Source organism: Hyla sarda, chromosome 4, assembly GCF_029499605.1.
Source record: "Hyla sarda isolate aHylSar1 chromosome 4, aHylSar1.hap1, whole genome shotgun sequence".
In the NCBI taxonomy this organism is placed as follows: Eukaryota; Metazoa; Chordata; class Amphibia; order Anura; family Hylidae; genus Hyla; species Hyla sarda.
The window spans coordinates 261,589,452-261,615,655 of NC_079192.1; the positions used below are offsets into that span (position 1 = coordinate 261,589,452).

At 41.3% G+C, this 26,204-nt stretch overlaps 1 protein-coding gene across 7 annotated transcripts in view; it reads right to left on the bottom strand.

Annotated features, from left to right (window-relative positions):
• NAV3 (neuron navigator 3) overlaps positions 1-26,204 on the bottom strand; it is a 642,886-nt gene that overhangs the window by 38,602 nt on the left and 578,080 nt on the right. For all 7 annotated transcript variants that reach the window (XM_056574065.1, XM_056574060.1, XM_056574058.1 and 4 more), the window contains 6 exons: positions 25,787-25,940; positions 16,891-17,065; positions 14,092-14,198; positions 8,217-8,312; positions 4,106-4,274; positions 905-1,140 (listed from right to left, as the gene is read on the bottom strand). In XM_056574065.1, coding sequence (XP_056430040.1) covers positions 905-1,140; positions 4,106-4,274; positions 8,217-8,312; positions 14,092-14,198; positions 16,891-17,065; positions 25,787-25,940 — 937 coding nt within the window. The remainder of the gene's footprint in view (positions 1-904; positions 1,141-4,105; positions 4,275-8,216; positions 8,313-14,091; positions 14,199-16,890; positions 17,066-25,786; positions 25,941-26,204) is intronic.

Below are 26,204 nucleotides of genomic sequence, written 5' to 3' on the forward strand. Positions count from 1 at the left end.
TGTAGCTACCGTATTAAAGGGGTACTCCACCCCTAGACATCTTATCCCTTATCCAAGGATAGGGGATAAGATGTCTGATCGCAGGGGTCCCACTGCTGTGAACCCCTGCGTTCTCTCCTGCAGCCCCTCGAGTCATCAGCTCTCTGGAGCTAGGTTTGCTCCGTGGTTAATGACTCGCAATACAGGGACCGGCGGTTCGTGACATCATGGCTCTGCCCCCTCATGACATCATGTCCCGCCCCCTTAATGCAAGTATATGGGGTGTGACTGTTGACACGTCCCCTCCCATAGACTAGCATTGAGTGGGTGGGGCATGATTTCACGAGGGGCGGAGCTATGACATCACAAACTGCCAGCCCCTGTCAGCAGCCACGGAGCAAACTTAGGTCCAAAGTGTTGATGACTCGGGGGGGGGGGGGGAGCTGCAGGAGAGGTAGGGGATAAGATGTCTAGAGGTGGAGTACAGCTTTAATGATTTGAAGTTTTCTTCTTTTTTATATATATTTTTTTGTTTTTTACTCTTAGTAGAGCAACAGTCGGTAAAGATACTTATATTTGTACCAAACATAGTATTCTTTTTCCAATCAAGACGACTTATGCTTTACTATATGGCCTCCCCCTTCCCGCACACAATATAAAAAAAAGCTATAATATAGGTTACATATAAAGTAAAATGCATTTTTTCTCCTCCCTGAATTCTCTTAACTTTTCTTTTCTACCTTATATATACATTTGACATGTGCAGAGAATACATTTAGTATAAAGAATTATGTTTTCAATAGCGTATTTTATATTCTACTATATTCATATATATGCTGATTGTGAAAGTTTGTTTCCAAATGATATGCTTTTCTTGTTCTGCAGCCTTTTGAAGGGATACATAAAAGTGTTTCTGCTTACTTACTTTACTTGATTTGTGATCCACATTAAAGGTTGCAACTGCTTCCTCAATTTTCTTTCTGCCACTTTTATTTACAACATATTCTGCAAGTTTGTTAGCCAGATGTGTCTTTCCTGTTCCGCTGGGTCCAGATAATATAATTCTGCGATGTTCCATCAATAAATTAAAGTAACGCTGAGTAATTGGTTTTGGAATAAGGGTATCAAACACAAAACTGTCCAAGCTGTTTTCTTCAACACCTAGGAATGAAAAATGATAGTTGACCGCGATCTCCAACTCTCCAAAATAATGTTATGTTTACCACTTTAGGTAAAATGCTGCATGTGCATAAATCAACATTTTGCAAGGTACTATAATACACAATCTTGAAAGCAATTTAGATTCAGCTTCAGAAATGTATAATTACGCTGACTGTGCATTTCTTACAAACAACACTGTTAAAGTTAAATATTTCAGAACTAAAGTCTATTTCTTTGCTTTAAATAGAACACACATTCATGTCTACAAATATCAGTTATATAAGGATGATCATGTGTGTATTTATGTTTTAATTCACATACTCATAGTGGATAAGGTTGAAAAATTACAATAGTTTTAATGTCCGTTTCAGTTTTTTTGCTTTTTTCTGCTTTATGTCCTGTTCAGACATTGTTTTGTGTCTAAACAGTTTCTGTGCTAATTCTCCCTGGTTTGGGAAGAGTTAATGCTCTGCTGGAACTCTCTGCTGGTAATTAGATCTTACTCTGACCGTGTCTTGTTTTATGATGCACCTTTGCTATGTCTGTCTGTTCTTATATCTTGAGTTTTAACCATGGTTATCTGTCCTGTTTGAGATATAGATTTTAGCCTGCTTTGTTTTAGTACATTTGTCGGGTTTCAGTATTGTGTAAGTTTGTCCTGCATTTGCTTTGTGTTGCCTTAGTCTGTATTCTCACTGTGCGTTTTGTCAGTTCTGTTTTGACCTTTTGATCCTGCTACTCCTAGGATAGAATTATTGAGCCTTTGCTAATCCATCTATCTAGAAGTGAGTGAATCTTGTGCCTGTACTTGTGTGTGCTTGTATTTAGTATTTCTGTTTCCTCCTAGGCCAGTATCTGCCCACTGGCTATGAGTCTATTTGGCTTTGGTATTGATGTCCCTCCGTGTTTGGAGTGGGGTGTCTAGTGTGTCCTTCATTCTGTGTCCAGTGTGAACAGTGCTTTTTATTTCTTGACCCCTTTTTGTTAGTATGCTATATCCTTCCTTGTTTGTATTTATATATCTGTTAGTTGTTTATTGTATTCCCGTTATGTTCCGGACTTGTCCCCGACTTGTGCAGTTCCATTTATTTTGTTGACTTTGATGCCATTGAAGGAAGTAACCAGCTCCAAGTTGTCGATCCGTCATTTAGGGCAGATGGGCAAGTAGGCAGGGAAGGTGTTTTTTAGGGACAGCTTAGGGCTCACTTCTCCCTGCCCCCCGTTCATGACCATAGTTCATCAATTCAACCTATACATGTAATGTGCTTATTCAGAGGAAGAAAAACACCTCATGAGGACGATGCCAATTGCTTCATACTGGGGAAAAAATGTCTTCACATCTCCAAATATGCCATTAAGAATTAATCCCTGGATAAATACTCTATCTCCAGAAATCTAATAACCATATCTTGTAATGTTATAGTTTTCAAGAAAAAACATCCAGCCCCCCCCCCCTGAATTTGTTAATTGATTCAGAAATCACAACATCATGTGGCAGAGAGTTCCATAATCTCCCTGCTTTTACAGTAAACAATCCTGTCTGTGAGTGAAATCTTCTCAGACAGGATTGCTCTCTTTGTCTTGGTTATAGACCAAGGTGTAAACTGATGACTAGAATATTTATATATTTGTACATTGAGATCAGATCACCCCTAAGATATTATTTTTATTAAGCAAAATAAACCAAAGCTTGATAACCTGTCTTGGTACTGTAATTTACTTATTTTCCTTGGTGGCCCTCTCCTGCACCAGCTTCAGTTCAGCCACGTTCTTCTAATATACAAGTGCCCAAAACTGAAAACAATAGTCCATATGTGGTCTGACTAGTGATTTATACAGAGGCAAAACTGTGTTCTTGTAACAGGACTCTATGCCTCCCTTGATACATCCCATGATTTTATTAGCTTTGGCAGCACTGCCTGGCACTAGTCATTAAAGATGAACTTGCTACCCACCAAAACACCCTATTTTTTTTTTTTAGAAGTCGTGTTACCAGATGTTTTACTGTTAACCACATAATTGTACATTATGCTAATATGGCCCAAGTACATAACCTTACATATACCCACATTAAAGCTTACTTGCCATTTCTGTGCTAATGCCTTCAGCTTCATCAGATCCCTCAGTCCTTTAAAATACTCCTGGCCTGTGCCAACGCCTTTAGCTTCCCCAGAACCCTCAGTCTGGCAAAAATCTCCCAGCCTGCGGAGGGATCCTCTTTAATGGTATCCACATTAAACCTTTTTTGCCATTTCTGTGATAAAGCCTCCAGCTTCCCCAGATCTCTTAGTCAACCATTGGCTTCAGTGGTGTCTGATCTCAGCTGGTGATTGGCTAAATGGGTCATCACTGCCAAGACTAGTACATCTAAAAAGGTGGGGGCCAGAACTATGAGAGGGTAGAGACAGGCTCAGTTCTGGAGATTGCTGGGGGTCCCAGCAATCAGCCCCCTGAAATCAGACACTTGTCTCCTATCCTGTGGATATAGGATAAGTTTTATTAGCTAAACAGCCCAATTAAAATAAATAGCCCACCTTGGATGTGTAAGTTGTATCAATTCTATGAGAGCTGTTCTGGACCTCCATTTTTCAATACCCTTATGCCTAATAGAGAGTATGGAAAGTGTTTGTCTTTGTGAGGCCTTTCTAGATCTAAAAACACCTCCAAATTAAACATTCCTGTACAAAGTCACCAAAATGATGGATGATAATACTCTGCTCATCTTTCACACATGACCCAAATATTTTATAAGACTATTACTGTCACGTATACATCCAGGTATAATAATTGGATAAACCCCCATGCACATCCTTATTATTTATAAGCATATTACATTAAAATCTTACATTACGAAGCTTTATTTTTAGGTTATAAGCTAAATGGTAAATGTTTTAATTGACAGTTCAATATATGTCAACCATTCTGTATAGTCCAAATATAAATTAATAATAAAATGAATATTTACCCTTTAGGTTCACAGTGATGACTTTATTATCACCAACCAGATAACCACAAGGTAACATTTCAGGCACTTCTGTGTTATTTGATCTAACTACATCCCCAATGCTATAACCACTGATGGCATCTGAGGTTAGGCCTAAATTGGAACATGGATCCACGCGGTATACATACTCCTAAAGAGACAATAAAAATAAATAAAACAATTATTAGCAATTTAAATATTGATATTATTGATATTGATATACAATATTGAACAAAAAAATTAAGTCTACTCTAGTGATATTTTAAATTTGTCATATATAAAAATATCTTCAACCAATAAAGAGTGGTTTACGTAGGTAAAACTATTGTTGTTGCAACAAAGCCACAACATGCAATATCATTTAACACTGTAGCTACCTACAACATGGAGTGTGTCAACATGGACAGTTTTATTGTTGTAATAAATCAGTGGTCTCCAAACTGTGGCTCTCCAGAGGTCGCAAAAGTCCAACTCCCAGCATGCCCGGACAGCCGAAGGCTGTCCGGGAATGCTGGGGGTTGGAATTTTGCATCCTCTTAATGGGGTACTCCACCCCTAGACATGTTATCCCCTATCCAAAGGATAGGGGATAATATGTCTGATCACGGGAGTTCTGGTCACAGGGATCACCGCAATCTCCGGGCTGGTGCTGCAGTGTTACAGTCACGGAAGCCTGGGGCTTCTGTGATTGTGACATCATGCTACGCCCCATCCATTCATTTCTATGGGAGGGGGCGTGACAGCTAGTACACAACCGTGTGGCGGCATAGTTCACTCCGTGCACCGGATGACTGAAGTGCCACTGCAGAGATTGCATGGGTCCTCAACAGCCGGACCTCCACACGATCAGATATGTTGTTGGGATAACGTGTCTAGCAACGGAGTACCCCTTTAAAGGAAACAGATTGGAGGCCATTGCAATAACTGAATGTTAATTCCTATTTAGATTTCAGTTAAAAACAATATTGTATTGTTTTAAACATGTTATATCTCTTTATTAGGACTGTAATGAAATACTGTAAAAAAATATATAAAAAAAAAGAAGAGAACTCAGTATAGAGGAAACCTTATGCAAAGTATCTCTCTTCTGAAAGAAAGAAAAATCTAATCCTTTCCAAGCCATCAAAAAGAGAGAGTCAAATGTTAAAAAGGTTCCTACTGAATGACAGCAAGCAGAGATTATGAATTGAAGCAGAAAGTATAGTGGAACCTTCCATAAAACAGAATACCCATCATTTGCAAAATAGAAATATTGCTCTTACTATGGAGCATAAAATTGAACCATCATTGTGTAAGAACACTGTTGGTGCGGGAAGGTAAGCTTTGCTTACCCAGGAATCAATAGGCCATATTTGCTCTATTAGGTTGTGATAACTGCAGAAGAGCTATGGCTTATCCTGTCCCAAGATGTCCCAGACACATGACCGAATAATCCTTTAAATAAAGAAATTAGAAGTGGTGTAGCAGAGCAGCATATGGGGACTGAATCTTAACAGAATTTAGCGAATTTAAAGTCAATGAGTTATAGAATTCAAAGCAACAATGAACATTGGAAAACTCTGTTTTCCTCCAGCTCCCTCCCGTCATAATCTGATATAAATCCCTTTCTTGAGTGCAATGTGGCTGCTCCGGAACTTTAATTTAAATTTCACACAAAAGCTTCTTAAATCTGTCATTAATGTAGGTAGAAATTATATGATTTTATTTATTTTCCTCACAGTGATATAAACCCATGAAGATAATGAAGGATTAAATATTCAGTTCATTTAGGTGAAGTGCTTCGAAAATGAACTGTCCTGAGTGGCACTTATGTGATTTATTGTGCCTTAAATCTTACAGGATATTTCACTCGAACAACACATTCTGAAAAGCATACTTATTGTTTTTATAAATCTCTTGTTTATGTTAAAAATATGTATTGAAAAAATAAGTACACTATAGCTTTCACTGTTTAAAGGGGTATTCAACTGGCTCCAGAAAGTTAAACAGATTTGTAAATTAATTCTATTAAAAAATCTTTAAGGAGTACTCCGATGCACCACAAAAAAAAAAAACATGCCACAATGTAGCCCATTAACTTACCTTTTCAACGACCCCTTAATCATCTTAAATGGCCCAGCCATTCTCCTCTTATGGCCGCCCGAAGTTTCTGCTAAAAACTACATCTCCCAGCATGCCCGCTCCTGACATCCGGCCAACTCCTGCCTAAAGGGAGGGATTGCGCATGCGCAGAACGTAAGCGCTGATTGGAAGGCAGCGCAGAGATAGGCGTTTGCAGAGCTGACCCTATGGCAGCTCAGCTCTGCGAATATATGAATATATTACTGAGATGGGGAGTGGCCGACTCGGGACTGGGAGGCCGGCAGAGCCCGCAGTGACTCATGGAAGCGATGAGTCACCGGGCTAAGATGGCGGCGGTGCCTAAGAAGCAGCGGTCGAGCGTCATGGATTGAAGAAAAAGGAGCCAGCTTCCGGTCGGAGAAGAAATGCGGGAGAAGACCAGGAAAAGAGCCATATAGATAAGGTAAGTAATTTACAATGTTATATAACTTTGTTTAAGGCTTAGTTTGCCCTTAAAAAACAAGAATCGGAGTACTCCTTTAATCCTACCAGTACTTATCAGCTGCTGAAGTTGAGTTGTTATTTTATGTCTGACAACGATGCTCTCTGCTGACACCTCTGTCTATCTCAGGAACTGTCCAGAGCAAGAGAGGTTTGCTTTAGGGATTTGCTCCTACTCTGGACAGTTCCTGAGACAGACAGAGGTGTCAGCAGAGAGCCCTGTTGTCAGACAGAAAAGAACAACTCAGCTTCAGCAGCTGATAAGTACTGGTAGGATTAAGATTTTTTTTTAAATAAAAGTAATATACAAATCTGTTTAACTTTCTGGAGCCTGTTGATATGAAAAAAAATATATATATATATTTTTTTTTTACCAGAATACCCCTTTAACTGTGTTGCACAGTATTTAATTTAAATGCATCTATTTAACAGTATTTTTAATAGTGTTTTAAACATTTACAGCTTCAAACTAGATGAGTCAGAGAAGATAAACCAAATGTACCAAAGTGGCAAGTAGTATCTATAGATGAGTCTCTTCTTTCTGGTTATGTTAGCCACTTATGCTACACCTTGGTTGAAAGGGGTACTCAAGCAAAAAAATTAAAGGTCTACTTACCTCCCGGCCTGTGGAGTGATCCTCTTTAATGGTACAAGAGATTGACATATCAGACTGCAGCTCAGTTGCCTTAGCTAGTGACTGGCTGAGCGACCGCACCTGTCCTCCTGGTGCTGGTGTCTAAAACATCACAGTGTGGCTGAGTCTATCATTGATCAAGTTAGGGACACCACTGAAGCCATAGATTAAAGGGGTATTACAGGCAAAAACATCTTATCACCTATCGAAAGGGTAGGGGATAACATGTCTGATCGCGGGGGGGGGGGGGGCGCCGCTGGGACCCCCCGCGATATCCCTGCAGCAGCCCGCAGTAGTCCCCATCTCAGAAGCCCGGCGGTTTCCAAAACTGCAGACACAGCTACACATAGAATGCAGGCAGATCTGCCGCTGGGACCCCCCGCGATCAGGCATCTTATCCCCTATCCTTTCGATAGGGGATAAGATGTTTTGCCCGTAATACCCCATTAACTGAGCTGCAGTCTGATGCATTGAACTCCCGGAACCAGGAAGAGGACTGCAGCAGTGGAAGAGGCAGGGATACCAGGGGAGGACAGGAGGTAAGGGATTTTTTTTTATTTTTTTTTTATGCTGGCAGCCTCGGAATAAAAAAATAAATAAAAAAAGATATCCCCAAAAGACTACCCTTTTAATTTACTCTAATACCGTAGTATACCACAAAGTTGTAGGTCATTAATATACTTTGCATGTTATGAGTCCACTGAGCCACAATAAGATATTATTGGACTTACGTTAATACCACTATTATTTAGTTCAGGTCATGTGTTCCAGTTTTTTTTACGATATTGGAGCCAGAATACTGCACATTTTGCTCAGTAGATCTTCCCTAATGTGCCATTTGAAAGGTGTGTCATATAAAATCTTACACAAGTCACATATTACAAAATCTAAGTTTACCTTAAAGAGACGTCTTATAACTGCATCTAGTACATCCCATTTGGTCTTCCCACTGACACCGATAGATCCTATTAAATACTGATGACTTTTTGCATCCTAGAAAAAAGGTTTACAGTATCCATGTTTAATTATAAAAACAGAGACATAACATGTGAATAGCAAGAAGTAAGCAAAGTAAGCAAATCACTTCAATAACAAAGTTACATTTTCTACCACTTCATCTTTCAAATGTATCCTGCAAAAAGGTTAAATAAGTACTGATCTTGTTTGATGTAGTAGTGGAAAATCTTAACTGCACTGCACTGCACTGAAGCCCCACCCCTTTTTTAACAGTTCCATGGTTCCGAAAAGAGGGTACAGGGGGATTCATAAATATGGCATTCCTACTCCAAAATTTTACATATTTACTCAAGAAAACGTATGTAAAGATATTGATACATGTGCATTTTATACATAGTGCTCCAAAGGAAGTTGTGTAGTTTTTTCCAGTCTGACCACAGTGCTCTCTGCTGTCACTTACCCTGTCAGGAACTGTCTGGAGCAGGAGAGGTTCACTATGGGGATTTGCTTATGCTCTGGACAGTTCCTGACACAGAGAGGTGGCAGCACAGAGCACTGTGGTCAAGCTGGAAAAAAAGTATGCTACTTTTCCAGGAGAATACAGCAGCTAAGTACTGGAAAGGCTGTCCAGGCATGCTGGGAGTTGTATTTTTACAACAGCTGTAGGCATCCTGGTTGGGAAATACGGTTCTTGACTGCTGTCAGTTACCTTGCAGCTGTTTGGAGCTTGATGGTCTTTTGTAACCAGGGGAATCAATTGAAAAATAAATCAGTTTTAAAAGCTAACTGGAAAAGCTAGTGTGGGACTTTGCAAGTGTGCCGTGATCTAAAGTGTGTTGTTTTAAAGGGATTCTCTGCCGCTAGACATCTTATCCCCTATCGAAAGGATAGGGGATAAGATGTCTGATCGCTTGGGTTCCGCTACTGTCTAAACGCTAAAAGGCTAGGCAGCAATACATTCAGCAATGCACAACGGTCTTTTTTTTGTCACTGTGTCACTTTTTACGTGTTGTGTGTCCACAGGATTTGTCAGGGTGCGGTAGCTCTTCTGGGTGTCCCTCCTGGCAGTCTAGGGGAGGTGTGTGTGGCCACAAGGTTTCGCACCTCCCTGCAAAAACCCCGGGTACTCCTGCATGGGCATGGTACCGACAGTTAATGGCTCTGCGGGCAGATACCTTGGCTAATGCCAAGGGGGATGCCGGGAGCATTTGTGGTCCCTTAGTAGCTTTGGCGAAAAGGGACATTGAACCTGGAACCTCGCAGGTACCTTTTGGTCCGAGGAAAAGGGTAAGGTTTGTTGGGGGGTGTCTCTCCTGTTGGAGAAGGGCTTGCATTAGACCACATCCTTTGTGCACGTTTTTTTTAGTGTAAACACATTTTGCACTTTTTGTGGCCCTTTGTGTGATTCGAGAGCACGTTTCTCAGCTCTTAGATTAAAAATCTATATTTATAAAAATCAACGTGTGTATGTGTGTATGTTCCAGCATCACGTCCAAACGGCTAAAGATATTAACATGAAACTTGGCACACGTTACTTATATGTCAACAACAAACATAGCATAGGTGATTTAACCCTTACTCACCCCCATTTGCCAGGGGCGGGGTTTATGTTTAAAGTACAATACAAGTCAATGGGAAATATATGTTACTGCATAACTTCCAACGGCTGGAGACATTTCGATAATACTTGGTCACATGTTACGGAGGACGGAATAGGACGACGGGATAGGAGGACGAGATAGGAGGACGAGATAGGAGGACGAGATAGGAGGACGAGATAAGAGGACCGGGATAGGAGGACCGGGATAGGAGGACCGGGATAGGAGGACCGGGATAGGAGGACGGAATAGGAGTTCGGGATAGGAGTTTGGGATAGGAGGACGGGATAGGAGGGCGGGATAGGAGGGCGGGATAGGAGCGCGGGATAGGAGCACGGGATAGGAGCGCGGGATAGGAGCGCGGGATAGGAGGTCGGGATAGGAGGTCGGGATAGGAGGTAGAGATAGGAGAATGGGATAGGAGGTCGGTATAGGAGGTTGGGATATGGGATTAGGATATGACAACAATATGGACGGGATATGAAGTCAAAAGCTTCCTCCTTTGTTTATTTTCCTCCCCAACAAGGATTATCAAGGAAAAACCAGGCAACACCTGGTATTAAGCTAGTAAATAAATAAATAATATGCACAAAAGGCCTTTGTTACAGGATTCTTAAATACTTCTCCCCTCTATCCCAATTCTCCCTCAGGGGGCACTCCGCCGCTAGACATCTTATCCACTATCCAAAGGATCTCCGCACAGCTTCCGGCCTCACGCCACTGTCGGCAAAACACAGCGTTCATTCAGAATGCCGGCTGCGGCATCGAGATCACAGGGGACGTCAGATAGTAGGAAACACGCCACTGGCTGTGACCTATGCACTTCCGTGATGTCTCCTGGAAATTTGACAGTGCGTGGGCAGGTGACATGCAGCACCAGTTCAGAAGGAGCTATTTAAGCTGGCAGCATGTGCCCACCCCCTCCAGACGAAGGATCGAAACAAGTGTTGAGGTTGTGGTGGAGTGTGCTTATCCACAACAGTCATCTCTCACAGAAAAGGATTGCAGTAACACATGTTTTGCTATACACATGCTTATTCCCTTTGTGTGTATTGGGACTAAACCAAAAAAAGGAGGCAAAAAAGCAAATTGGACGTAATGTCACACCAAACTCCAAAAATGGGCTGGACAAAATTGTTGGCACCCTTAACTTAATATTTGGTTGCACACCCTTTGGAAAAAATAACTGAAATCAGTTGCTCCCTATAACCATCAATAAGCTTCTTACACCTCTCAGGAAGAATGTTGGACAACTCTTCCTTTGCAAACTGCTCCAGATCTCTCTTATTGGAAGGGCGCCTTTTCCCAACAACAATTTTAAGATCTCTTCACATGTGTTCAATGGCATTTATATCTGGACTCATTGCTGGCCACTTCAGAACTCTCCAGCACTTTGTTGCCATCCATTTCTGGGTGCTTTTTGACGTATGTTTGGGGTCATTGTCCTGCTGGAAGACCCAAGATCTCGGACGCAAACCCAGCTTTCTGACACTGGGCTGTACAGTGTGACCAAAAATCTGTTGGTAATCTTCAGATTTCACGATGCCTTGCACACATTTAAGGCACCCAGTGCCAGAGGCAGCAAAACAACCCCAAAACATCATTGAACCTCCACCATATTTCACTGTAGGTACTGTGTTCTTTTCTTTGTAGGCCTCATTCCATTTCCGGTAAACAGTAGAATGATGTGCTTTACCAAAAAGCTCTATCTTGGTCTCATCTGACCACTAGATGTTTTCCCAGAAGGATTTTTGGCTTACTCAAGTTCATTTTGGCAAAATGTAGTCTTGCTTTTTTATGTCTCTGTGTCAGCGGGGTCTTCCTGGGTTTCCTGAACTAGCATTTCATTTCAATTACATGTTTACTGATAATTTGTGCTGACACTGATGCTCCCTGAGCCTGCAGGACAGCTTGAATATCTTTGGAAATTGTTTGGGGCTGCTTATCCCCCATCCGGACTATCCTGTGTTGACACCTTTCATAAATTTTTCGCTTCTGTCCACATCCAGGTAAATTAGCTACAGTGCCATGGGTTGCAAACTTCTTGATAATGTTGCACACTGTGGACAAAGTCAAATCTAGATCTCTGGAGATGGACTTGTAACCTTGAGATTGTTGATATTATTCCACAATTTTTGTTCTCAAGTCCTCAGACAGTTCTCTTCTCCTCTTTCAGTTGTCCATGCTTAGTGTGGCATACACAGACACACAATGCAAAGACTAAGTGAGCTTATCTCCTTTTTATCTGCTTTCAGGTACAATTTTTATATTGCCTACACCTGTTACTTGCCCCAGGGGAGCTAAAAGGAGCATCACATGCTTGAAACAATCTTATTTTTTCACAATTTTGAAAGGGTGCCAATAATTTTGTCCAGCCCGTTTTTGGAGTTTGGTGTGACATTATGTCCAATTAGCTTTTTTCCTCCATTTTTTGGTTTAGTTCCAATACACACAAAAGGAATAAGCATGTGTATAGCAAAACAGGTGTTACTCTAATCCTTTTCTGTGAGAAATACTTACGGCCATGACTGTATATGCATATGAAAATTGTAGATTCACACTGAAGGCATTGAAACTATGAATTAACACATGTGGAATTATAGACATAACAAAAAAGTGTGAAACAACTGAAAACATGTCATATTCCAGGTTCTAGCCACCTTTTGCTTTGATTACTCCTTTGCACATTCTTGGCATTCTCTTGATGAGCTTCAAGAGGTAGTCACCTGAAATGGTCTTCCAACAGTCTTGAAGGAGTTCCCACAGATGCTTAGCACTTGTTGGCCTTTTTGACTTCACTCTGCGGTCCAGCTCACCCCAAACCATCTCGATTGAGTTCAGGTCTGGTGACTGTGGAGGCCAGGTCCTCTGGCACAGCACCCCATCACTCTCCTTCTTGGTCAAATAGCCCTTACACAGCCTGTAGGTGTGTTTGGAGTCATTGTCCTGTTGAAAAATAAATGATGGTCCAACTAAACGCAAACCGGATGGAATAGCATGCCGCTGCAAGATGCTGTGGTAGCCATGCTGGTTCAATATGCCTTCAATTTTGAATAAATCAGTGTCACCAGCAAAGCACCCCAACACCATCACACCTCCTCCTCCACACCAGCACACCTGGGAGGTGAAAACCATTTCAGGTGCCTCATCTCATCAAGAGAATGCCAAGAGTGGGCAAACCAGTAATCAAAGCAAAAGGTGGCTACTTTGAAGAACCTAGAATATGACATATTTTCAGTTGTTTCACACTTTGTTGTTATGTATATAATTCCACATGTGTTAATTCATAGTTTTGATGCCTTCAGTGTGAATCTACAATTTTCATAGTCATGAAAATAAAGAAAACTCTGAATGAGAAGGTGTGTCCAAACTTTTGGTCTGTATTGTACATGTTACATTATAGTGGAGGCTGGTTAACTGCTGGTGTTGTTATGTGTGCACTCCACGTGTTAGTTTATGGGGTTGGTGCTTTTTAAGGGTGTGTTCTTTTAGATTGGGTGGGCTCTTGTCTGTGTTTGTAAAACTTGCATTGGAAATCCAGAAAATACCAAGGCCACAAATTTTTTTTGTTTTGTTTCTGAGCAGAATTGTCTAGCTACTGTGGGTGCAAATTCAAACAAATAACAGTTAAAATCTATGATAAATCATTTGGGAAAAATGTGAGCATGCCTGAAATGATAAAAAAAAACAAGAAACCTTTATAATTGTAGACCATTTCATCTGATATAAGCAAGGGAGCATTGTCAGAACATTAGCATTTAGATGATATTATGTGATATACCATATTTACCTTTCTAACAGTGACCACATTATTATTTATATTACTTGATAATATTAACATGTCATATAGGAAATTTGCAAGTTTGATAGAGCATTTGGGGTCTCTGTGAGGCAAGACATTGGGGGAGATTTATCAAAACTTGTGCAGAGGAAAAGTGGTGCAGTTGTCCATAGCAACCAATCAGATTGCTTCTTTAATTTTTCAGAGGCCTTTATAAAAATGAAAGAATCGATCTGATTGGTTGTTATGGGCAACTGGTCAGCTTTTCCTCTGCACAAGTTTTGATAAATCTCCCCATTGTGCTTTGAACTCGGTTGGATTGTGAATGCTAGTGTTTATGTGTGGCCTTTAAGATGTGTACCAATTCACATTCAGATAGTCACGCTTTCTTGCAAAGCAAAAAGTTTGTTTCTTGCTTTAGCAATGAAACAATTACCTTGGTCCGTCCAAATCCTCTATTTATAGATACGATAATTTTGACACTTCTCCCTTCTTTGTGGCATGTTCTCTCTCGAGCATCTTTAGTATCATCCAATAAAATATCTGTTAGAAAAAAAAAAAAAAAGAAGAAATTTCATATGTTTAGATAATGCTCATGAATGGGTTATATTACATTTGGTGGTTAAAGGGGGCAAGGGCTGTTGTTTCTTCTTCTTGGTGGAACTTATCACTGTGGAAGTTTAGCTCAGTAGAGATGGGCAAGTGGATGTAAACAGCAGTCTGAGACAGTAAAATAGTTTCAATGCAGGGCTTTACCTGCTCTTTATTCTCAAAACAAAATATACAGCTGTATTCACACTGGCACACAAAAAAAAAAATTAAATAAAAAATCTGCTTGTCTAGAACTATTGAAACACTTTAGTTTGCCCTCACTACATAAGTGGCCTATTACTGATCACCGGACAAAACAAAACTTTAAATGGGCACTGTCATATTCAAAAACATTTTAAATGTTGTACATCTTGGCAAACATTTACCTTTCTGATATATTTCATAAGAAAATGTAATTTCCTTTTTATAGAAATCATGGTTATAAAATCATGGCTCTCTCCAATCTGAAGCACAGGCATGGACAAAGTCCAGTAAGTGAGGGTGGGCTAGCACTCCTCTGTGCTCTCTCCTGACTGATTGATTGTACTCCTCTGTGCTCTCTCCTGTCTGATAGCACTCCTCTGTGCTCTCTCCTGTGTGATAGCACTCCTCTGTGCTCTCTCTTGTCTGATAGCACTCCTCTGTGCTCTCTCCTGTCTGATAGCACTCCTCTGTGCTCTCGCCTGTCTGATAGGACTCCTCTGTGCTCTCTCCTGCCTGATAGCACTCCTCTGTGCTCTCTCCTGTCTGATAGCACTCCTCTGTGCTCTCTCTCCTGTCTGATAGCACTCCACTGTGCTCTCTCCTGTCTGATAGGACTCCTCTGTGCTCTATCCTGTCTGATAGTACTCCTCTGTGCTCTCTCTTGTCTGATAGCACTCCTCTGTGCTCTCTCCTGTCTGATAGCACTCCTCTGTGCTCTCGCCTGTCTGATAGGACTCCTCGGTGCTCTCTCCTGTCTTATAGTACTCCCCCGATGCTCTCTCCTGTCTGATAGCACTCCTCTGTGCTTTCTCCTGTCTGATAGCACTCCACTGTGCTCTCTCTTGTCTGATAGCTCTCCTCTGTGCCCTCCCCTGTCTTATAGTACTCCCCCTGTGATCTCTCCTGTCTGATAGTTTTCCTCTGTGCTTTCTCTTGTCTTATAGCTCTCCTCTGTGCTCTCTCCTGTCTGATAGGACTCCTCTGTGCTCTCTCCTGTCTCATAGTACTCCCCCTGTGCTCTCTCCTGTCTTAAAGCACTCCTCTGTGCACTCTCCTGTCTGATAGTACTTCTCTGTGCTCTCTCCTGTCTGATAGGACTCCTTTGTGCTCTCTCCTGTCTGATAGTACTATGCCTGTGCTCTCTCCTGTCTGATAGTACTCCTCTGTGCTCTCTCCTGTCTGATAGCACTCCTCTGTGCTTTCTCCTGTCTGATAGGACTCCTCTGTGCTCTCTCCTGTCCTATCAGACACAGAGGAGTGCTAGCCCACCCTCACTTACTAGACTTTGTCCATGCCTGTGCTTCAGCTTGGACAAAGCCATGATTTTATAAGCCATGATTTCTATCAAAAGGAAATAAAATTTTCTTATAAAGGATATTAGAAAGGTTCATGTTTTGCCAAAATATACGACATACAAAAAGTTTTTGTATCTGATAGTGCCCATTTAAAGGTGTTACCTTACACACTGGTTCCACAATGTTCCAAGAGAGGTCAGCACCTCAGGTTTTCAGGTACAATACCTCATAACCTCTTAAGGCAACCTAGGTAATGGAAATCCTGGCACTCAAAGTTTCTTCAGGAATGGTCTGCTAGGGATTAAACTATTTCTGGATTTCCCATACATCATCCCCCTTTGCCTGGATGGGATAAGGAATTTTTGTAACCTAGTGTTTACATAAAGCAGGTACCTTGGGGAAATATTGCAATCTCCAACCATCATTCCAGTCACTGTCTCACACCACAAAATAGGCTTTTAAAGGGGTGACCACACCAGTAGTGCTGAGCGCTAATCGAAATGCAAATTGTTGCTGCGAATATCGTCACTTCGCGATTTTGCGACTATTTAGAATATAGTGATATATATACGTAATGACTAATATTCATTTTTTTATAAAATTTATGCGAATATCGGCACTTCCAGACTGGACACTGATCCCTCCTTTCTTTTAGGTGAAAGATATAATTGCGCATGCGTACTATGCAAATTTCATTACGAATTTTCGCATGAAAAAAAAGGAATGAACATAGTGAATATGCAAACTTAGCGAACATAGAACGAATACTTGTCCATATATTCGGGAAATATCACAAATTTTAATACGGCCCCTGCCGTTCATCACTGTGACCAGGATTAGAAACTGCTTCTTTCTGGCAAAAATTGCACCACCCTTGCCCACAGGTCAGGCTTGTGCTGGGCTACAGATCAGTTCCATTCACTTGAACAATGGAGCAGAGCTGGGATACCAGACACAACCTGTGGAGAGGAATGGTGCTGTTTTTGCAAGAAAGAAAGCAGTATTTTTCTAAAAGTGGGCCCCCCCCCTTTAATATTTACAGACAACTTTAGGTATTATTACAATACAAGGTCAACAACAGATTAAACTATGTACATACGGAGTACTAAATGTTATATAGATCTATATAAAACCAATGTGCTTACCTGTTGCTATGGTTTCTGTAATATTCAGATTATTTAATGAAAGACCTAGAGACTGCCGTGAAGAGGAAGATGATGCACAACTGGATGATTCAGAGGATGGCTGCACTGCTTTCCCTGGGGTGGTTGTCTCCGATTTTAACCTGTCATTCTCAGCTTTCAGTATTTCTATTTCGTTCTACAAAAATATGATATGGAGTTAAAGCATCAGCATTTATACTTTTTAATTAAAACTAAAAATGTTAAACTTTATAATAAAACAGAAAGCATTGAGTTTTACTGACACAAGTTTTAACACCTCAATCATCAAACAAAAGATGAATTTTAAACCCAAAGGTGCTAATGAAAATCTGCCATAACAGATGTCACATCAAACAAATGCCGCCATTCATTCTCCGACAGAAACTGCACTGTTTAATTAATTCTCATTTGTCGACTTATGTCTGCTTCATCTATATTCTGAATAGGCACTTTTTTCAATTGTACTAGGGAAGTCTAATGCATTTAAAGCCACTTTTACATGATAGCATTTTGTATCAGGATTTGTATAAACTAGGAGTGGGCCAAAAGATCTTTCCATTATATATATATATATATATATATATATATATATATATATATTTTACTGTTCACATCCCACTCCTGGTTTTGGCTTACTAACACTGAAGCAAAAAACTGACCAGAATACTACTGTGTGAAGGTGACCTTCATCTTTCCTAGTTTTTCCATTGCTGATTCCTTAGCAATAGAAGTCAGAGTTGCAAATGCGTTTTCATTCAATGCATTATTCAATGTATCAAACAAATGTCAATGGCCCTCATTTACTAAGGGGGGGGGGGGGGGGGGGTTGTAAACATGTCTGTTTGCAAAATGTCTGCACCAGGATTGGAATAGCATGCGACAAAGTGCATCGGAAAAATACACATAACATATATACATAAGAAACCTATGTATTTAATAAGGTTTCCTAATGGAAAAAAGGAGAATTCTGTCTGGAAAATTGGTGACCATAAAATAGATGTTCTGAAAATAACCCTATAATATCACATTACCCAATCACTCCACTTCTGGCAGTTTGGAATTTTTGGGTTTGTTTTTTCTGGAGTGATTATGCTTGGTACTAATTTCACTAGTTATACAGTAAAATCCCCCTTAGCAGAAAATAAGGGACACCTCCCAATAGAGGACAGTTTTTTATACCCCGGCAGAGTCCCATAAGACAATGTATTTTTACCCTCCAGTTAGGGGACACTCCCAATAGTGGATGTGGACACACCCAATAGGGGACAAAACATTCCTAATGGGGGACAAGCAGGCTTATGTGCCGCTCTAACTAACCCAATAAGGGGTCCTGGCCCCCGCTGCACACCCCTGCAGCAAAGACGCAGAAGACGTCTGTTTAAACATAGTTCAATGCCCTTTGCCACTGCACCCCCCACCCCCGCCTCTGATCCCCCTGTGCCACTTTATTCTGCCTGTGCCGTTTTTTACTTATTACCCTCTGTGCCACATCATTTCACCTTTCTCTCCCCCCCCCCCCCCCGTGCCATTTCATTCATTCATTCATTTCATTCATTTATTACCCTTGGTGCAAATTCATCACCCCCCCCCCCCCTTTATCCTCCCTGTGCCATTTCATCCCTCCTGTGCCAAATCATTCCCCCCCTTAGCCCTTGTGCCACATCACTTTTCCCCTTCCCTCCTTCCCCTGTTGTTCTGGCCAGCATGCTCAAGTGCAGGGGCTCTCATCGAGTTTAAAGTCATCTGCGCAGCACTTACTGAGGGCAGCAGCTCATGCACTGATGAGTGAAATCGAGAGCGTCATTCATCACTTCTGGCAGCCACTGCTGCTCACAGCCTCTTAGTCAGTGCAGCACAGAGGACGTCAGGAGAATGTCAAACCCGCTGACAGCCTCTGTACATGAGCCTGCTGATCAGGTAAAAAGGAACAACAAGGAAAGGAGGGGGAAAAGTGATGTGGCATAAGGGGTAAGGGGGGATGATTTGGCAAATGACACAGAGGGAATAAAGTGTCACAGGGGGATGAAGGGGGAATTAAATGGAACAGGGGGGTGGAAAGGGAAATAAATGGCACAGGGGTGGTAAAGAGGGGGTGATAAATTGGCACAAAGGGTAATAAAGGGGGAATGAAATGGAACATGGGGGTAAAAGGGTGATAAGTGGTGATTAAATAACACTAGGAGATTCTACTGTATTACTGCTTTTATCATATTTTATAGGTAATCACACAGGAGTGAGTACTGTTCAGTATTCGTTTCAAAAGAGAAGGAAAATAATCGGCAACTCACCGCAACCAGCTGAATGAAATCTTCTTTTATTTCATACTCACAAATATGTTACATGGGAAGAGGGTAGTGGGGGGACACAGGATGGCGACCAAGCTCCGTTTCGCACGGTGATCGTGCTTCCTCCGGCCATGGCTGCCATCCTGTTTCCCCCCACCACCCTCTTCCCATGTAACATATTTGTGAGTATGAAATAATAGAAGATATATTCAGCTGGTTGCGGTGAGTTGCCGATTATTTTCCTGCTCTTTTGAAACGTCTTCATGCACTATTGTCAATCAGAGCACTACCTCCAGCATTCCTAGTCCAAGTCTGCCATTTCATCATTGTTCTATACTCAGAAAGGGAAGCAGTGCCGTGCTGGCTATCTACGAACTGTTCAGTATTCGTTCATTTAGAAAGATTTTTCAGCCTTTTTTTTCAATAGCGGATACTTTTTTTTTCTTCCTTTGAGTGTCCGCTTTTGGAAGATTCTACTGTAATGTGTGTACAATTATTCATTTTCTATGCAATGTAGAAATTGACGGGATCAGCCCAAAAAAAAAACACAATAACGCATATAATAGTAAATGAGGAAAAATAGATGTATGGAATAGGAAATCTACAACAAATATAACACTTGGTAAATGAGGGCCAATATTATTTTTAGGCTAAGTTTCCACTTTTTCTTTCTCTTTTTTGGTGTTTTGTCCCAAAAAACTTCAAAACGGCCCCCATGTAATTATTTCATTGAAAAAACTCTGCCACCAGATGTTAGCTGTAAATCAATTAAAAAACACAAAATTATTTTTCCACTTTGCGTTTTTCAGTTTGGCTTTTTTTTTTTTTTTTTTAATCCTTTTGGTGTTTTTTCACTCTTTTTTTTGGCGTTTTTCAGCTCCTTGGTGGTTTTGCAAAGTTGCAGCATGTTGATCCTATGACGCTTTTTTCCTTGAAATCGTGGCGTTTTTCTCCCGTGTGGGTTTTAACTTTGGCGTTTTTGCACATGGTTTTTATTCTTTTTTGGATTTTAGCGATCCAAAAGAGGGATGGAGATATCTTTTTTAATAAAATTTCGTAGCGTACCATTAAAAAAAAATAAAAAAGATACAGTAATGATGTAAAAATTGTATTATTACTAAATTTATCTTTTTTATACCGGAATTTAAATCTTTTAAACATGGATCTCTTTATGTGGGTGGGTAGGGAACTAAAAATGTAGCCAACAATAAACATTTTTTAGAAAGGGGCCATTTAAATGTAAAAATTATATATTTGTTATAATTAATTTTGTTAAACTTTTTATTAATAATGTATTTTAATAATGTGTTGAATAAAGTGTGAGTGTTTTAAACTTTTTTTTCTTTACTTAAAAAAAAAAATTAAAGGGGTACTCCGTTGAAAAACTTTTTTTTTTTTTAAATCAACTGGTGCCAGAAAGTTAAACAGATTTGTAAATTACTTGTATTAAAAAATCTTAATCCTTCCTGTACTTATTAGCTGCTGAATACTACAGCGGAAATTCTTTTCTTTTTGAAACACAGAGCTGTCAGCTGACATCAAGAGCACAGCGCTCTCTGCTGACATCTCTGTGCATTTTAGAAACTGCCCAGAACAGCATATGTTTGCTATGGGGATTTCCTTTTACGCTGGCAGTTCCTAAAATGGACAGAGATGTCATCAGAGAGCACTGTGCTCATGATGTCAGCAGACAGCTCTGTGTTTCAAACGGAAAATAATTTCCACTGTAGTATTCAGCAGCAAATAAGTACAGGAAGGATTAAGATTTTTTAATACAAGTAATTTACAAATATGTTTAACTTTCTGGCACCAGTTGATTTAGAAAAAAAAAGTTTTTCACCGGAGTACCCCTTTAAGTAGTACCACTACTACCAGCATGGAACACACTGTTCCATGATGGGGAGTAGTAGTACATGTACTAATTGACAGCCCACCCGTGTCACTTCTGGCACCCATTGCGATCCTCCTGTATAATGTATAGAGCAGGGCGGCCGGCCGCTCTTCTATGGTCCCCAGCACTGCCGTACATATACACCTATTTATATTTCCCACTGAGAGCTGTGATTGGCCAGATCATTACAGCCAATCACAATTCTCTCTGGGAAATAAGAATAGGTGTATATATACGTCAGTGCAGGGGACCACAGTAGAGTGGCCAGCCGCCGGCATCTATACATTATACAGGAGGATCACAGCAGGTGTAAGGAGTGACATCCGCTGTGTTCTTTACTTAACTGCAGGTACTACTGCGCCCAACATGGAGCACACTTTGCCCCATGCTGGGAGCTGTAGTACCTGCATTAATAGACAGATCGCAACAGGTGTCCGATCTGTCTATTAATTCAGGTACTACAGCTCCCAGCATGGAGCAGAGTGTGCTCCATGTTGGGAGTAGCAGTACCATCAGTTAAGGACAGATCAACGCGGGTGTCACACCGGACACCCAATGCAATTATCCTATCTATAGCATTCACCTCACTAATTCATATTTCCCGCTGAGAGCAGTGATTGGCTGCAACCATCCGGCCAATCACCACTCTGGGCAGAAAATATGAATGAGTGATGTGAATTTCTATTCACATCACTGGCCGGAGTATAGTGCAGAGATGTGAGCGCAGTGTAAAGCCGCTCTGCATCTCTGTAACAGATAGGACGATCACATCGGGTGTCAGGAGTGACAACCGGGGCAATCTGTCTATTAGTACAGGTACTACTACTCCCATCAGGGAACAGTCATTTCCTAACAAATTTAAAAAATAGAGGAAAAAAAAGTGAAACACACACATACTTTATTAAACACATTATTAAAATACATTACTAATAAAAAATCTAAAGAAATTATTATAAAAAATATATTATTTTTACATTTAAATGGCCCCTTTCTACATTTTTATTATTGTTGGCTACATTTTAAGCTCCCTGCCCGCCCACATAAATCGATCCCTGTTTAAAAATTAATTTAAATTTTGCTATAAAAAATAAAAAATTTTGTTAAATACATAATTTTCCATCCCTACTGCATCCTATTTTTTTTTTCTTTTTCAAATTTTGAAAAAAAACACCAAAGGGGCCAAAAATGCAATTTCCACTCAAATGTAAAAACGCAGGAAGCAGAAGCAGGAAATTGCACTGGCGTTTTTTCTGCCGTTTATTTCACGCAACAAAACACAGGACAAAAAAACAAGTAGAAACTTAGCCTAAAGGTAACAATTTCCTTTTTAAAGTACGTCCACAAGTACGCAGATTTGATGCAAAGGATTTGATGCACAGATTTTGCTGCTGCAGATTTCAATGTAAACTAAATGACAGATCACAGCTTCTAATCTGCAGATACAAATCCTGCGCATCAAATCTTACCTTAGAGGGTTTTCCTGACTGGATAAAACCTGACCAGATGCCATAATACAGTGATGTCCAAACTGTGGTCCTCCAGATGCTGCAAAACAACAAATCCCAGCATACCCAGACACCAAATGACTGTCTAGGCATGCTGGAGGCATGCTGCGAGTTGTAGTTTTGCAACATCTGGAAGGCCACAGTTTGGACATCACTGCCATAATAAAGAACATTTGGAGATCTTACCAGGTAGGGCCCACTCAATACTTCCTTCTATCTTTATATGTTCTTTAATGCTTTCCTTCTGTTCTTAATGCAAACTGTCTGCTGTGTTCTCTCCATTGTCCCACTTACTATCCAGTATGCATTCTATGATGGAGTTCAGTTTCCTGCTTTACACTCTAGATGGAATTTCAGCTATCTCCCTCCCACTGTGTGAGAAGCTCCTATGAGTATAGTGGGTGGAGTTATAGTCAAGAATGTGAAGTCAGAAGGAGATAGGGTTGGCTGAAATCCCACCTAGAGTGTAAAGTAGGATCAGAAAGTCCATTACATAGTGTACACTAGATTAAAAAAAATGAAGTGTACACAGCATCAGTAGAAGTAAAGCATAACCATATGAAGGTAGTACAATAAATGTATCAATATATGTTTATTTATTATACGGAAACGTATTGAATATAGGTTATATAACAGGAAAACATTTTTAGGGTATGTTTAAAGCAAAAAAAAAGTTTGTGAAGGTTGTTTTCCTGTCAGTTACAAATGATAATATGGTCATATTTTTTCTGTGTGTGCACATACCCTTATGGTTATCATAAGCTGCCTTCTCTCATCTTAAGGTAATCATAAATTATTTTATTATTAAATTGTGTGATTACCTTATATACTTGAGTATAAGCTGAGTTTTTTAGCACGATTTTTCGTGGTGAAAATGCCCCCCTCGGCTTATACTCGAGGGAACTCTCTGCCTGTCAATCCCTTCATCAGTGGTCTGCAACCTGCGGACCTCCAGATGTTGCAAAACTACAACTCCCAGCAAGCTCGGACAGCCATCGGCTGTCCGGGCATGCTGGGTTTTGTAGTTTTGAAACCTCTGGAGGTCCGCAGGTTGAAGACCACTGCGGCCTTCATCATCATCCAGCCCCCCCCCCCCCCCGTTTTGTTTTGTACTCACCTCTCCTCGGCGGGAAGTTAGGGTGAACTGGTCCGGGCCATCTATGCTGCAGAGACCGTCCGGTGGGTATGGTTAGTCGTTGCGGACTGTCCATTTTCACCTGGGGGGGGGGCTCTTCTTCGTGCTTCGGCCCTGGACCCAAGTAGTGATGTTGCCTTGACGACGCCACACAGGGACGTTCATGCGCAACGTCGCTGTGCATCGTCGTCAAGGCAACGTCATTAGTACGGGCCCAAAGCGCGGAGAAGATGCCCCCCCCCCCGGTGAAAATGGACAGCCCGCAATGACTAACCATCCCCACCGGATGGTCCCTGCAGTATAGATGGCCCAGACCAGCTCACCCTAACTTCCCGCCGAGGGGAGGTGAGTACAAAACAAGAGGGGGGACTGGATGATGACGAAGGCCGCAGTGGTCTTCAACCTGCGGACCTCCAGAGATTTCAAAACTACAACACCCAGCATGCCCGGACAGCCGATGGCTGTTTTGTTTTGCAACAACTGGAGGTCCGCAGGTTGAAGACCACTGATGAAGGAATTGACAGGCAGTAATGAAGGGGGGGATGATGACGGGGGTCTGGATGATGACGAGGGTCTGGATGATGACGGGGGGGGATGATGACATGGGGGGATGATGACATGGGGGGATGATGACATGGGGGGGATGATGACATGGGGGGATGATGACATGGGGGGGATGTGACATGGGGGGGATGATGTATTTCCCTCCCTAGGCTTATAGTCGAGTCAATAACTTTTCCTGGGTTTTTGGGGTAAAATTAGGGCCCTCTTCTTATATTTGGGTCAGCTTATACTCGAGTATATACGGTATCTCATTACACATCAATGACATATGGATTAGTAAGAAATTAGCCATGATAATTATCTGTTGCACTTGTCCAATAATAAGAATAATAACATAATTCATTGGAAATTTTTTTCTCCACTGATAATGTACATGTCCGAGCATGCTGGGTTTTGTAGTTTTGAAACCTCTGGAGGTCCGCAGGTTGAAGACCACTGCGGCCTTCGTCATCATCCAGCCCCCCCCCTTTTGTTTTGTACTCACCTCTCCTCGGCGGGAAGTTAGGGTGAACTGGTCCGGGCCATCTATGCTGCAGAGACCGTCCGGTGGGTATGGTTAGTCGTTGCGGACTGTCCATTTTCACCTGGGGGGGGGCTCTTCTTCGTGCTTCGGCCCTGGACCCAAGTAGTGATGTTGCCTTGACGACGCCACACAGGGACGTTCATGCGCAACGTCGCTGTGCATCGTCATCAAGGCAACGTCATTAGTACGGGCCCAAAGCGCGGAGAAGATGCCCCCCCCCCCCCGGTGAAAATGGACAGCCCGCAATGACTAACCATCCCCACCGGATGGTCCCTGCAGTATAGATGGCCCAGACCAGCTCACCCTAACTTCCCGCCGAGGGGAAGTGAGTACAAAACAAGAGGGGGGGCTGGATGATGACGAAGGCCACAGTGGTCTTCAACCTGCGGACCTCCAGAGGTTTCAAAACTACAACACCCAGCATGCCCGGACAGCCGATGGCTGTTTTGTTTTGCAACAACTGGAGGTCCGCAGGTTGAAGACCACTGATGAAGGGATTGACAGGCAGTAATGAAGGGGGGGATGATGACGGGGGTCTGGATGATGACGAGGGTCTGGATGATGACGGGGGGATGATGACATGGGGGGATGATGACATGGGGGGATGATGACATGGGGGGATGATGACATGGGGGGGATGTGACATGGGGGGGGGATGATGTATTTCCCTCCCTAGGCTTATAGTCGAGTCAATAACTTTTCCTGGGTTTTTGGGGTAAAATTAGGGCCCTCTTCTTATATTTGGGTCAGCTTATACTCGAGTATATACGGTATCTCATTACACATCAATGACATATGGATTAGTAAGAAATTAGCCATGATAATTATCTGTTGCACTTGTCCAATAATAAGAATAATAACATAATTCATTGGAAATTTTTTCTCCACTGATAATGTACATCTTAGGTCTAGTATAATGCTTTATGAGATGCTTCAAGAGTTAGGATCATAGGAGTTCAATGTTTAATCACTTACCTGCATACGGTTCATTGCTTCTCTTATTTGGTCAAGGTGATGGGCAGAACTGAGGGCTTCAAGGCGTATGTCTGTTAATTTTAGTTCTTTTTCCCGAAGTTCACCTTTGAGCTGTAGAATAATCTCAGCTTCTGCTTCAGTACATTCACAGATCCTTAAAAGAGAAAAAAATATCACTAGTAGTTGTTTGTGCATGAACTTATATTTACATTTGTAATTTCAGTGTAATATGAAATTAAAACAAATTTTCATTAAAAATAAAATACATATGAAAATATACTTTTTAAAGCCCATGTTTTTGCATTTGCTGACGTCTGATTTAGAAGAAAAAAAATCAACTACCTTTTAGGGCATTCTGAATAAAAAAAAAAAGAGAGATCCCTTAAAAAAGAATGTTCAAGAGACATCTCCAGTGAAT